This window comes from Rhinatrema bivittatum, chromosome 13 (assembly GCF_901001135.1).
Source record: "Rhinatrema bivittatum chromosome 13, aRhiBiv1.1, whole genome shotgun sequence".
In the NCBI taxonomy this organism is placed as follows: Eukaryota; Metazoa; Chordata; class Amphibia; order Gymnophiona; family Rhinatrematidae; genus Rhinatrema; species Rhinatrema bivittatum.
Genome location: NC_042627.1, coordinates 68,901,914 through 68,915,552, shown reverse-complemented (window position 1 = coordinate 68,915,552; position 13,639 = coordinate 68,901,914). Strand labels below are relative to the sequence as shown.

At 43.8% G+C, this 13,639-nt stretch overlaps 1 protein-coding gene across 2 annotated transcripts in view; it reads left to right on the top strand.

Moving 5' to 3' along the window:
* Positions 1 to 328: 328 nt before the first annotated feature.
* Positions 329 to 13,639, top strand: part of MRPS11 (mitochondrial ribosomal protein S11) — a 27,703-nt gene continuing 14,392 nt past the window's right edge. The window contains exons 1-3 of one of the 2 annotated variants that reach the window (XM_029574300.1): positions 329 to 514; positions 4,488 to 4,601; positions 6,226 to 6,324. In XM_029574300.1, coding sequence (XP_029430160.1) covers positions 447 to 514; positions 4,488 to 4,601; positions 6,226 to 6,324 — 281 coding nt within the window. In that variant the 5' untranslated portion in view covers positions 329 to 446. Of the gene's footprint in view, positions 515 to 4,484; positions 4,602 to 6,225; positions 6,325 to 13,639 lie in introns of both variants that reach the window. The other variant, XM_029574299.1, reaches the window with a different exon arrangement.

Genomic DNA, 13,639 nt, shown 5'->3' with positions numbered 1-13,639 from the left:
GATAAATATATGATAATTTGTTTTATTATTGGAAAACTGAACCACAGCAACCCCACCTACTGCAAAGCACATAGTAAGGTCCCAAGGCCCACACCAACGTATTACATTCTAGGGGTGTACTTTTTTTTTTATTCCTTAGAAACCTATTCCGAACCGGTTTTTTTTCTGTAGAACCAGTTACTTTATTTCATATAGATTTCTTATCATAAAAGGAGTCAACCGTTCTGTTACTGTTTTTATGTACCTGTTTCGTTTCTGTTGCCGCTACCGGTACAATTCTCAATCCCCCTCCCCGGCTCTCCTTCAAGAACTGACAGTGCGACCTCGAGCGCCGTACGGCGTGTCTCCTAGGCAACGGCGCCTGGCCTCAAGTGTCCCGCGTGCGGAAGAGAGCGCCGCGAGCCTCCCTTACCAAGGGCAACAGCCCGCGGAGCCCCGGCGGTGCGATGCAGGCCCTGGTGCGCTCGGCCTGTCAGCGCCTCCTGCCTGTGGGGGCCGGGCACTGCAAGGCAGGGTGAGTCCGTGCAATCCTCTGCGGTGGCAGTGAGCTATTAACCTCCCCTGTGTTTTGGTTCTGACGAAGCGTTCGTGCTGAACCGTTATGGAAAGTTTCTCTTAGTCATTTTGGGGGTCATTTTTCAAATCGCCTGCGATAAATAATGCATCGCCAGATGTTTATGCAAATTAAAACAATTTAGTCAAGCTAGGTTGAGAGTACACTGTACAAATCTCATCTTCCTGTACCTCTCTCTCCTTCAGGAATTTAGGCCAGGGATGGGCAGGTGCTCATAACATGATCACATTTGACTGATAACTTGGAGGGAGGACACTAAGAAAATCTACTGCCATAGGGGTAGATTTTAAAAGGGTGTGCGCGGGCGCTACCCGTTGCGTGCACATGTACACCCGATTTTATAACTTGTGCTGCCTTCCCTCGATCCCCCTAACCTGACCTCCCCCCCCCCCTTCCCTTCCCTTTAACCTTCCCCACCCAAAAGTTTTATCTTATCTTTTGCCTCTGGGCAGGGGCAAGTTGCGTTTGCCGGCACACGATCCTTCAACACAGCGGCCAGAGGCCTCCGGCTCTGCCCTCGGACTGCCCCACCCCTGGACCGCCACTTTAGTAAAGTCCCGGGACTTACGCTTGTCGCCGGGCCTTTTTAAAATAGGCCCGGTGCGCGTAACCCCCCCCACCCACACACACACGTGTAAGGTTAGGAACAAAAATGAAAGGAGTAACTATAAAGATTAAGAGTTTACATTATTTGGGATGCTGTTTAAAATACCATCCTGAAAACCCAAACTAGATGTATTCCATGCATTAGAAGTGGAAGGAAGGAAGGCAAAACAACTGGCAGCATAGTTTAAAAGGTGAGATGAAAGAAGCTATTGTAGCCAAAGGAACATCTTTCAAAACATGGAAAAGGGATCCAAAAGAAGAACATAGCATAAGCACCGACAAGTTAAGTAATTTTTCAGGTATATTTGAAGGAAAAAGCTTGTGAGAGAATCAGTTGGACCAGTTGGGTTAAAAGGAAGGATAACCCCATAACAGATATTAAATTCTTTGCTTAGATCTTTACTGAGGAAGATCTATGGCAGATAACATACTAGAAGTCATATTTAAAGGTGATGATTCAGAGGAACTGAAACAAATCTCAGTGAACCTGGAAGATGAAATAGGGCAAACTGACAAACTAAAGAATAGCAAATCACCTGGTCTAGATGGTATATCCAGTGTGCTGAGAGAATTGAAAAAATGCAATTGCGGACCTATTGATAGTAATCTGTAAACTATCATTAAAACCAGCTACAGTGCCTGATGATGAAAGGGTGGCCACCATAACACCAGATTTTAAAAAGGGTTCCAGGGGTGATCCAGGAAACTATTTATTTATTTAGGCATTTTATATACCATCGTTCCATATATAGATCACAATGGTTTACAAAGTGTCATTCATAATTATAACATAATTAACATACAAAAACTACAGCCTGATGAGTCTGAAGTCACTGCCTGGAAAAACTGTTGAAACTATTATAAAGAACAAAATTACTGAATATATAGATAGGCATAGTTTAATGGGACAAAACAAACATGGATTTAGCCTCACCAATTTACTACATTTTTTTAAGGCTTGAATAGACGTGGATAAAGGTGAGCCAGTTGATAGAGTGTATCTGGATTGTCAGAAAGCATTTGACAAAGAGCCACATGAGACTCTTTAGGAAATTAAAAAGTCATGGGATAGGTGGCAGGGTTCTAAATAGCTAAATGTTCAATTTTTTTCAATGTAGAAAGGTGAATGATGGAGTGCCCCGGGCATCTTTACGGGGACCACTGCTTTTTCTTATTTATACATCTGACTGAGATTTTTCAGAGGCAGACCACTGCTTTTTAACATTCTATAAATGATCTAGAGATGGGAGCAATGAGTGAGGTGATCAAATTTGCTGATGATTCAAAATTATTCAACGTTGTAAAATCACAAGAGGATTGTGAGAAACTGCAAAAGGATCTTGGGAGACTGGGTATGCAAATGTCAGAAGACATTTATTGTGGACACATGCAAAGTGATGCATAGAGGAAAGAGCAATCTAAATTATAGCTATACACAATGCAAGGTTCCACATTGGGAGCCACCATCCAGGAAATGCTTCTAGGGTTCAACGTGGATAATATATTGTAATCTGCTCTGTGTCCAGCAGCAACCAAGAAAGCAAATGGAATACTAGGAATTATTTCCCAATTAACAGGGTCATTCTTCAAACTGTGTTATGGTGTTAACGCCAATGATAAAGCCATAACACATAAGATAGTTATCACAGCACATGGTGCAAATGCAAATTTGGCAAATGTATTCAAAGGGGCGGGATTAATGAAAATGAGGGGCATTATCGCATGCTTTTAACGCCGGAAATAACTACACCTTTTTACCTAGCTTTAAGCTGTGCAATATGCCTGAAACGGCCGTAACGCAATTTTCAATAAATATTGCAGATTTCATTTCGGGCATGGGGAGAGAGAGCGCCTCTGTGGTAGCACACATAGTAGTGAATTATTTATACTGCTATAAGAGGGCCAACTAGTAACTGGAGCTGAGGTTTTTGTGGTGTTGTAGGGTTTTGGGGCCAGTTTTACAGGCAGAGTGAGATGTACGAACAGCACAGTACACCTGAGTGAAAATTTGATGTCATCTGGAGTGAGGAAAGTCTCACAAAGATGAGATTTCTCCAATGTTCTCTCGTCCTAGCTTGATGGACTCTGCCCGGGTATTATCAAGCTAGGGTGAGAGAACACTGACGTAATCTCATCTTAGTCTGACTTTCCTCACTCCAAATGACTCTCTCTTTCTCCTTGGCCCCCCCCCCCAGAAAAGTAAGGAAATGCCTGTTGGGCACGTAGCGAAGTACAAGCTGGGAGTAAAAACTTTAACGCACGTAGCGATAAACTACCTATGCAAAGCACTAAGCGCGCAGTGTGGTAATTCTACAATTCAGAGCCACGCCTCTTTTTCTTATCGCGGGCGTAATAGCTTTTTGATGAATCTAGGGGTTAATTTGGTGAGCCCTCTGTGGCATATATACCAGTTTACTCCAGTGAAGCTTGATGCATTCAAGGAAGCAAGACACCTTGACAAGATGCAGGGACTGCAGCAGACCCTTGATTGATTCCATTGATAAAAATTCCTTTGATTCCAAGCTTGTTAATTTCTCTGACAAACATTGCACCCGAGCCTCCATAGCCCCTTCTTGGGGTCTCTTCACCGACAATTACCCCTTCCTAAGTCCTTTCTCTCATGCCCCACCCCATCTCCAGCCCTCTTCTCACTTCATTTGGCTGTTCCCAGGATCCATGCAGGAATAGGAAGGAACTTGCTGCTGCCACCCTGATTAGTTGTACGGCAGGCAGCCAGGTCTTATCCCTTCTTGGCCTTCCTCCCCCATTTACGCTGTTTGGGTGCAGTTGGTGTTTCCGGAGACTCATCTCGCACATTTATTACAGTATATACCTTTTGGTATGCAGTATTTATTTTTGGAAATACAGATATCGTTCCAAAAAGAGCTTGGATTTTGATTTTTAAAAAGTCAGAATGACTCAGCAGGACAAAGACTGAATAGTGATACCTGCTTCTCCATTTTCAAGATGCCATAGCAGTTTTTTTCCTACAAGCATCTACTGGACTTTATGAAGTTTTTTTTGTGCTGTGATTATTTCCTACTTCAGTGAGACTATGAACAGGCTCACTATAGCCTATTATTTTTTACTGAGGATTCAGCACTATTGCTACTACCACCAGCAGCCTTCATGCAAAGGCTAGACACCTATTTATCCTGTCTAATTACTGTAGTGATATAGTGTATCACCAAAGCTGTATACTTTGGAAATAGCTGTGGCATTACTAGTTGAGTTTGTAGAAGCAGTGTGACAGATGTTTATATCATTTATAATTTCTGACATTTGTTTTTCAATTTACACACAGCAGTTTGAATGTTTTGGGACGAGACATGCAAACAAGCTTCAAGTTGTTGCAGGTATCAATGGAAAATACAAACAGTATAGCTGAGACCTTAGTAACCCAGAATCCAAAAGAATTTAGGTAAGATCAAATACAAAATTGCGTCATGTACAAACTTAGGGTCTCATTTACTAAGCATTTTTCCCATAGAGACAGAATGGGAGAAAGTAAATCAGATTCTTAGGGGCCGATGCAATATAAATTGCAGAAAGTGGGCGCATGGCGCCCCCCCTTCCAGGCTCCATGTGCGTGTTAGGAAAGCAGTGCCCGCTTTCCTAACACGCACATGGAGCCTGGAAGGGGGGCGCCATGCAATATCCAAATTAGGGGGTCGCCGCGGCTGCTGGTTATGAAGACCGATGCCGGTAAACTCAGCGTCAGTTTTCTGCCAGTAATGAAAATGGCTGCCGAGTTTACCGGCATCGGTCTTCATAACTCGGCGGTCTGCCAAGTTTGTTTTGTTTTTTTTTTACTTAAAAAAAGAAGTACAGAAAAGCAGTTTTTTCTGCTTTTCTGTACTTCTTTTACCTGCGCTCAGCTATTAACACTGCTCCAGGCAGGCGTTAATAGCTGAGCGATAAATGTGCGTCTGAGACGCACATTTCTTTTTTTGCATGCGGAGTGAATGAGTAACAGGCTCATTCACATGCATTTGCATGTGATGAGCGCTATTACATTCACTCCGCGTCTGACGTGGGTTAAATAGGCGCTAATCCCCCTATTGCATTAGGGGGTGGATTAGCGCCTATTTAACCCACGTCGGAGTGTGGGTTATACAGTGCGCTCGGCTGAGCGCACTGTAGTGCATCAGCCCCTTAGATTGTGTGCCCTCTGGAGATAATGAAATACCTACAGTGCCTGAATGTAATTTTGCTTTGACGTGTCTGAAAGGCAGCATATAAATTAAATAACACATTTTATTTATTTATCTTGTTTAGAAATGGGTTCGTTCTTTATATTATATATACACACAATGCTTTAAAGTCACATTTTTTCCATCTGGGGCAGAACCTTTCAGTTGCAGCCTCATGTCCCCACCCCACTGACTTATGATAACAGGAATCTGTTTCAAAGCAGGGCCTAATACTTTCTAACATTTTTTTTTCAAGATCTGTTTATTCTCAAAATATTGTTAATTTTTTTTTGCTGTGCCAAAAGTCTGATTTGTCTCAGTGGAGATGCAAAAGTCTATAAAAGATCCCTCCTAGTTTTTTCTGATGTAAACTCATCTGGATCCCGTCAGGGCCAAGCAAGCTTATAATCTTGTTTGTGATGAAACCAAATTACCAGATTCAAAGCCTATCTCCTTGTCAATCAGAGTCATATTTTACTTTGTCAAAGCTTCTTCCATCACAGGATGCTATAGTCACAGGAAGCTCATTTTAATGCCGGCATTGCTCCAGGTTTTTCAGGTTGGGGGGGGGGGGGGGGGGGGAGATAGCATGCAGCATTTCAAATCCCGCGCACTATCTGTGCGTTCAGGCTTCAGTGCAGCTCAGTAAATAGACCCCTTGGAATTTTTCATAAAATATTTTAAATAAATCATTAAAATACTATTTAATTTGAAAGTTCACAATCGCATAGAAATGCATATAATGCTGGTTTGAGCTCAGAAGTTAGATGCATTCCTTCTAAATTAAGTTGATTATGAACCAGATTTTACGTCTACACATGTTAAAGCAAATGTTTTGCTGCTGTATTTCAGTCTGATGCCACCTGTGCCGGGGCAGGAAAGCTCCTTGAGATGGGGTGGAAAGCCATTTGAAGAAATACCTATTGCACACATCAAAGCAACGTATAACAAGTGAGTACAGTGATATTTGATATTGAAGCACCTTTCCTTTTTCATTAATAAACCTGAGCATATTTTTAGTGATGGGGAGGGCAATAACCAAACCCTATAAGTCTACACGTGCATTTTCAAAGGGAATACCCCATCGAATGTGATGTGACCATATTTCTGTGGCCTTGCCATGAGTAATATATGTGAAGACAGATATTCCTGTATGAGGACCTGACAGAATATCCACCCACCTGGGGCAAGTGGCTCATGCAAGATGGTTCTGAGAGCAGAACACAACGGTAGCAGGAGTGTATTTGATTGGGGCCCTGGATCAGGAGGCAATGATGGTGTCTTCAGAGAAACATAGAAATGATGGCAGAAAATGCTCTATCCAGTCTGCCTAGCAAGCTTATGGCAGTATCTGCCACACTGTGCAGGTTACCACAATGCTTATCAGTTTCCCAGACCATAAAAGTCAGGACCCTCGTTGGTTGCTGTCTGAATTCAATTCCCCTTTACCCCTTGCCATGGAAGCAGACAGCAGTGATAGAGTTGCATCAACAGTATCAGCAAGTTACCCCTGCACTCTTTTCTTTATTTCCATCCTCTAGCCTTTAGAGATCCACAATGTTTATCCCATGCCCTTTTGAATTCTTTCACTGTTTTCATCTTCACCACCTCCTCCGGAAGGGCATTCTAGTCATCCACCACCCTCTCTGTGAAGAAATATTTCCTGATGTTGGTTCTGAGTCGTCTTCCCTGGAGTTTCATTTCGTGACCCCTAGCTCTCCTGATTTCTTTCCAATGGAAAAGGTTGGCCATAGTGAGGTCCTAGAGCCAGGAGACTGCAGCAGATCTGGGAGGAAGCAGAAACCTTTTCAGCTTTGAGGAAGGCGGTGGTGTGTTCAGCCTCCGTAGAGGCCTTGAAGAGAGAACAAGAGAGATGCAGTAAGTAATGGAGGAGGAGAGTGAGAGAGCGAAATGGAGGTCAGATGAGATGGGGATCTTAGTGGAGGAGAGAGAAGATTCCATATGGATGAGGGGTGGAGAGTAGAGATGTTTGAAATGGCTGAGGGGGAGCATGTATTCACTTGCCAGGGAAGACATATACGTCCCATGTACTACCGCACACTCCTCAAAAAAGATGATGGCGTGGGGTATTTGAGTGCATTTTTATCACACAGGTAAATCCAGTAGGAATCCCCGACGGAATCCTGCAGGGAAGGTGTAGCAGAGATGGAGCCCTTGCGGGGCCGAACTGAATCTGCATTTCCCCTTCCCTTCCAGTCCTGCCTGTCTCTGTCATTAGATGTGGAGGGGAGGAACGATCATTCTGTACACGGGAACAGTGTAATTTGTCACCTTAATGGGAAGGGCTGCTGTCATTTAGTTAAGGATAACATAGCTTGTATAGATGAGAAGAGATCTTTTTGTTTTTATGCATGCTGGCTTCCATTACAGCATATCTTAATGCCGTGTACCTTCTTAAAAGTAAGAAAAGGGAAGTGATAATCCCCTTGTACAGGTCCTTGGTGAGGCCTCCCCTGGAGTACTGTGTTCAGTTCTGGAGGTAGAGACAGGATGGAGGCGGTTCAGAGAAGGGCGACCAAAATGGTGGGTGGTCTCCATCGAATGACTTATGAGGAGAGGTTGAGGAACCTGGAGGAGAGGAGGAGCAGGGGTGATATGATACAGTCCTTCAGATACTTGAAAGGCTTTAATGATCCATGGTCGTCAACAAACCTTTTCCATTGGAAACAATTTAGTAGAACTAGGGGGTCACGATTTAAAACTCCAGGGAGGAAGACTTAGAACCAGTGTCAGGAAATATTTCTTCACTGAGAGGGTGGTGGATGCCTGGCATGCCCTTCCGGAGGAAGTATACCTACAGTACCTACATGTACCTGAATGTAATCCACTTCAAAGTGCTGAAAAAAAGTGTGAAAAGTGGAATATAAAAATAAATAAATAAAACAAGTGGTGAAGGCTAAAACTGTGAAGGATTTCAAAGGGGCATGGGAGAAACACTGTGGATCCCTAAAGGCTAGAGGATGGGAATAAATAAAAAAGCTAAACCAGCACGGAGCGGCAGTTACTACCTTGTGAAGCTTGCAGGGCAGACTAGATGGACCATTTTGGTCTTTTTCTGCCTTCATTACTATGTTACTATGTATGTTAAATCATTGCAGGTTTCATTTTCTAGCCTAATAAACTACTTTTTATGTACATCCTTGATTTTCACATTTTCTGCATTGCTTGCTATAGACTTGGATTATGAGAGGAGGTTTAAATGAGGAGGTGAGCAACTGAAGTGTGGGCAGCCATGTGTACTTTCTTGTTCTTATCATATCATGAAAATGCTCTGTTCTCTTCCTCCACCCAGTTCCAGATGCTACCGATGGCAATAGAGCACATTTGCATGTCTGAAAAAGGATAATGAGTTTCATGCATATTTTAATAAAACCAATAATGTAGTATGCTCCAGAGAGCAGGGCTGGCCTAAAATATCTCGTCAAGAGGATTTCATCATAGTTGCTGTGATGCACAGGTCATCTTGGCAAAGTAAGGATATGAATGTTTTTATCTAGTTGATTTGGTGAATGTATCTTTGCTGGAGATTTTTTTTAAAGTCCTAAATTGGGGAGAGTAGTCCTTTCTGTAGCTCTCGTCAAGCGAAGAGTTGTGCTCTTCCTATTGCCGTGCCTTACCCAAGGAGCCTTTCACAGAGCAGCATCTTTCTTTAGCGACTACTTGTTATACGGAGCAGCTGGGGAGGAAACAAAGCTTTCCTCCTTGTCCTGCTGGACCAGTCCAGACAAGTGGGATTTTTCCCTCCTACTAGCAGATGGAGGCAGAGGATTTTAGCCTGACAAGCCTCCCTATATCATCTGGTGCAGCAGGGAAGGCTTCAGTAGTTCGCTGCCTCCAACAGAAGGTAGGGGGGGGGTTCTGATCCAGCAGAATGGAGGAGGAAAACAAAGCTTCTGGGACAACAGAGGCCGATTTTCTCCAACAGAAGCCAAGGCCAAGCAGGGGACTCCTCCAGGATGACAGTCAAGAGAAAATGGCTGCTCTTCCCTCCCCAGGTCAATCAGGGCTGGGCTTTGCTGTATTCCCCCTTCTGTACCTTTTATTAAAAATAAATAAATAAAGGGCAGCAGAATGCCCCAAGGAAGTCTTCCCAGGTAAGATGGAGAATGGCTGGAAATGTACCTCCTGTCTGGTAACCTTTATAGCTAGCGTCACAGGTTTCTTTTGTAGGACCTGTGCACAGAGGAGGAAGAAATGTGGCAGCTACGGAGTTGGATAGTGCAGCAAGAGCAACCCCTGGAGAGCAGATAGGCCCTTCCGGGCCAGCATTTCCAGCATTGCTGGACCCAGGGGCAGCCGCTGGGCAATCGAGACCCTCCTCGCAGCCTCAGACTTGCTGTTAGGAGAGCCGCAGGAGGAGCCACAGGGCCAAAAGGAGAAGGAGTTTATTATGGCCATGCACAAAGCCTTTTTACAGATAAAAGGCAGAAAGAGATATGAGCAGAAGTCAGACAGGGCCCAGCTGGACAAAAAAACAGAAGCTGCATGTGGAGCAGGAAATCTGTCATGAAGAAGGCTGCCCCTACAGGAGATCTTGGCTATTCACATAGCAGGATCACTCAATGTGCAAGCTGATTTCCTAAGCAGAAGACGCTAGACCGGAGGGAATGGTAACTGTCCAAAGAGGACTTCAAACAAATAGTGGTCAAATGAGGATTCTCCCAATGGGATCTAATGGTGACGAGCAAGAACACCAAAGCAAAGAACTTCGACAGCCAGAAAAGAGAATGGGGGATCCATGTGAATAGATGTGATGACACAGGTGTGGCCCAGCAACACCCTTTTGTACATATTCCCACCGTGGCCAATGGTAGGAAAAATATTAAGAAAGATCGCAGATCATTCAGGACTAATTATACTAGTAGCTCTAGATGGGCACGACACCCATGGTATGCGGATCTAGTCAGGCTCAAGATGGGGGAGCCACTCAAGTTCACTTAGACGGAAACCTTCTGCACCAGGGGTCAGTAGTCATGGAGGAGTCAGCACAGTTCTCCCTTATGGCATAGCTCTTGCAAGGAAGAAGTTTAAAAACTATAAAACAAACATAACATAAAATTACAATTAAACTTTATCACCATACACGTCTGCAAAATACAAAACTTACACCGGCTTTTGAAAAACTTTTATATCTTTCTCACCACGCAGATCTGTTTGTAGAGAGTTCTAAATGGTGCAGCATAAGAAAAAGCATGGGAACATGTCATTTGACATTTCTAACTCCGAACTGAAGGCAAAACCAACAGATGAGCATCTGAAGGCTGGAGTACCTACTGGGAAATGTAGATCTGAAGTTTATTTTTCAACAAACAGAAAATGTCACAATACAACTATTTTGAATCTAGCAACCCAATGGAGACTATACAAAACAGAAGTTATATGGTCCTAGGATTTAGGCCAGACAGTAAACAGTTTGCCACATGCTGGATCAATTACAACACTTTTATTTGGTAGCCCTACATATATATCATTGTAGTAGACTAGCTGACCGTACTGCAGCACTGTTCTAAATACATCCAACGATAATATTTGCTTCGAAGGTCTTAATAGTTTAAGCTTGCTGAAAGAGATGTCAAGATTCCATTTCAGGTAATCCCTTTGCCAGACTTCAGGAAAGAAGAAATGCCAAGGGCAAAGGGAGACCTCCGATTCTTGGATGTGCGGAGGAGTCTATTGAGATACCTGGGAGTTACAAATGATTTCCAGAAATCAGTGTTTTGTTATTTATTGGGGCCTGCAAAGGGGAAGCGGCCTCAACGATATCGACTGCACACTGGATGGAAGAAGCAATATCAATAGCATTCATACTAGAAAGGAAGCAGGTTCCACAAGGGCTCAGGCAGCATCAGAACACAGGCAGGTGACGCTAGCGGAAATCTTCAGAGCAGCCACATGGGCAACTCTGCATTCTCCTTCAGGAGAAGGAGGACACAATCTTTGCGACGGGGGTCCTGGAAGCTGCTCTGGGGTACTCCTGCCTGGGAATTGTATGGTGTCGCAGTATATAACATTTTAATAATCTATAAAACATAGGTACTGCTTAGGAACATCTCATTTGTCTGGGCTGGTCTGGCAGGGCGATGAGGAAGGTGCATTTAGGTTCTTACCTGCTAATTGTCTTCCCTTGAGTCCTGACAGACCAGCTCAGAGCCCACCCCAAGAAAAGGATGGTGGTTACAAAAAGAATAAAATAGAGTGAAAGTGTACAGTTACGAGAAGAAGGGGGGAAGCAAGGGCCCTTGTTTTCAGAAGGGAAATACAGTCCAGGAAAAAGCAAGCAGAGAGAACACTCAGGCTGCAGTTCCTTTTGACTGTTATCAAAAAAAAATTCTTTCCTTTCTTTCTTTTGCTAGAAAATAGGTTTCATTTCAGTTCCAGGAAAATCTTCCTCCTCAGCTTGGGCAAGAGGCTACTGTTGTCTTCCCTGATGTACCAGACTCTCGAGGGAGGTACGTAAGGCCAAAATAAGCGTGCCCTCTGCCTCGGTCTGCTGCTTAGAGGGGATAAATCCCACTTGTCTGGACTGGTCTGTCCTGTCAGGACTCAAGGAAAGATAATTAGCAGATAAGAACCGAATTGAATCTTTTCTTGCCATATTCCAAAATCTATACCACAGAAATTATCATTTTTTTTATTATTATTATTCCTTTATTAAGTTTTACATCATGACATGAGAGTAAAATGTCAAGCAAAGATACGTATAAAGATATATTTTAAGAAAATTAAAAATGAACCATGCAATGAATCCATATTATTAAAGGGGGACAAAGTAATAAATAATAAAAAACAAAAACAAATAAAACAATGCTGCTAGTAGCTGTCCAAGCGAACCCTCCTGACCCAGGAAATGTCAATTACCATAAGCTTTATCCATCAAAAAAGTCTCTAAATGTGTAGAGGATCACAAAAAAGTAAACTTATTTTTCCGAAAAATCACTTCACATTTGCAGGGAAATTTCAGAAAGAACGAAGCATCCAGATCCAAGACTCGCTGTTTAAAAAGCAAACACTGCTTCCATCTCCACTGTCTCCCTGCAAATGTCTGGGGAAAATCAGAACTTTCTGACCACAGAACAGAGCATTTTTATACTTTAAAATCCTGTGAGAACCCGCTATCTTTATCAATATCAAGTACAAAAGAAACAATAAGAGTACTACGAGTGGAAATAGTATCTTGAGAAGATTGAAGAAAGTTAGTCACATCAGAACTATCAAAGGGAGCAAGTACCTCAGCTGAATGGGAAACCTTAGGATAATTTGGCATCTAACCACAATTAGAGAGCATGAAACGTTTAGAGCAGAGCTTTCCAAACTGTGTGTCGGGACACGTTAGTGTGTCGCCTGCAGTGTGCAGGTGTGTCGCGCAAGCCCGGTCAACTCTGATGCGAGTTTGGGCTCTTTTTTTTCTAGAGATTCACTTTTTTTTTTTTCAGTTTATGGGTTGCTTATTATTGGGTGATTTTTGCTGTCAATCGCGTTTTTTTGGGGGGCTTGGTGGGTGGAACGCGCCCAGCCATCCTTGCATTGGCTGCTGCTGCCGATGAGGCCTGGCCATGAGGAGTACTGACTGCAAGCAGCAGTGTCTGGTGATCATGGAAGGGAGTGAAGCACTTAACTGGCAACAATCAAAAAGACGAGGTACATGAGTGTGGGGGCCAGACATGTGCTGGGGGGAGAGAGATGAGTGAGTGGGGGGCACACGTGCTGGGGGGACAGACATGTGCTTGAGGGGGAGAGATATGAGTGTGTGGGGGCCAGACATGTGCTGGGGGGAGGAGAGAGATGAGTGTGTGGGGGACAGACAATTTGTTTTATTATTGTTTCTCATAAATTATAACAACATGAATCTTGGAATATATATTTTTAATATAAATTTAAGGTTTTCATGAGATAGGTTGTGTCGTGAAACATTTTATTTATGTATATACAAGCCGTTAAGCCCGTTAAAACGGGCTACATCCCTCTGTCTCTCACCTCCCCCTCATTCTCTCTCCCCTCCACCCCCTACCTCCCTCCCTCTCACCCACTCCTCCCACTCCTCCCTCTCCTCCCACTCAGTCCCTCCCTCCCACTCAGTCTCACTCCCTCCCTCCCCCCTCTCTCCCACTCTCCCTCAGTCCCACTCCCTCCCTCCCTCCTTCTCTCAGTCCCACTCACTCTCCCTCAGTCCCACTCCCTCCCCCTCTCCCTCAGTCCCCCTCCTTCCCTCTGTCCCACTCCCTCCCTCCCTCTCCCTCCCTCCCCC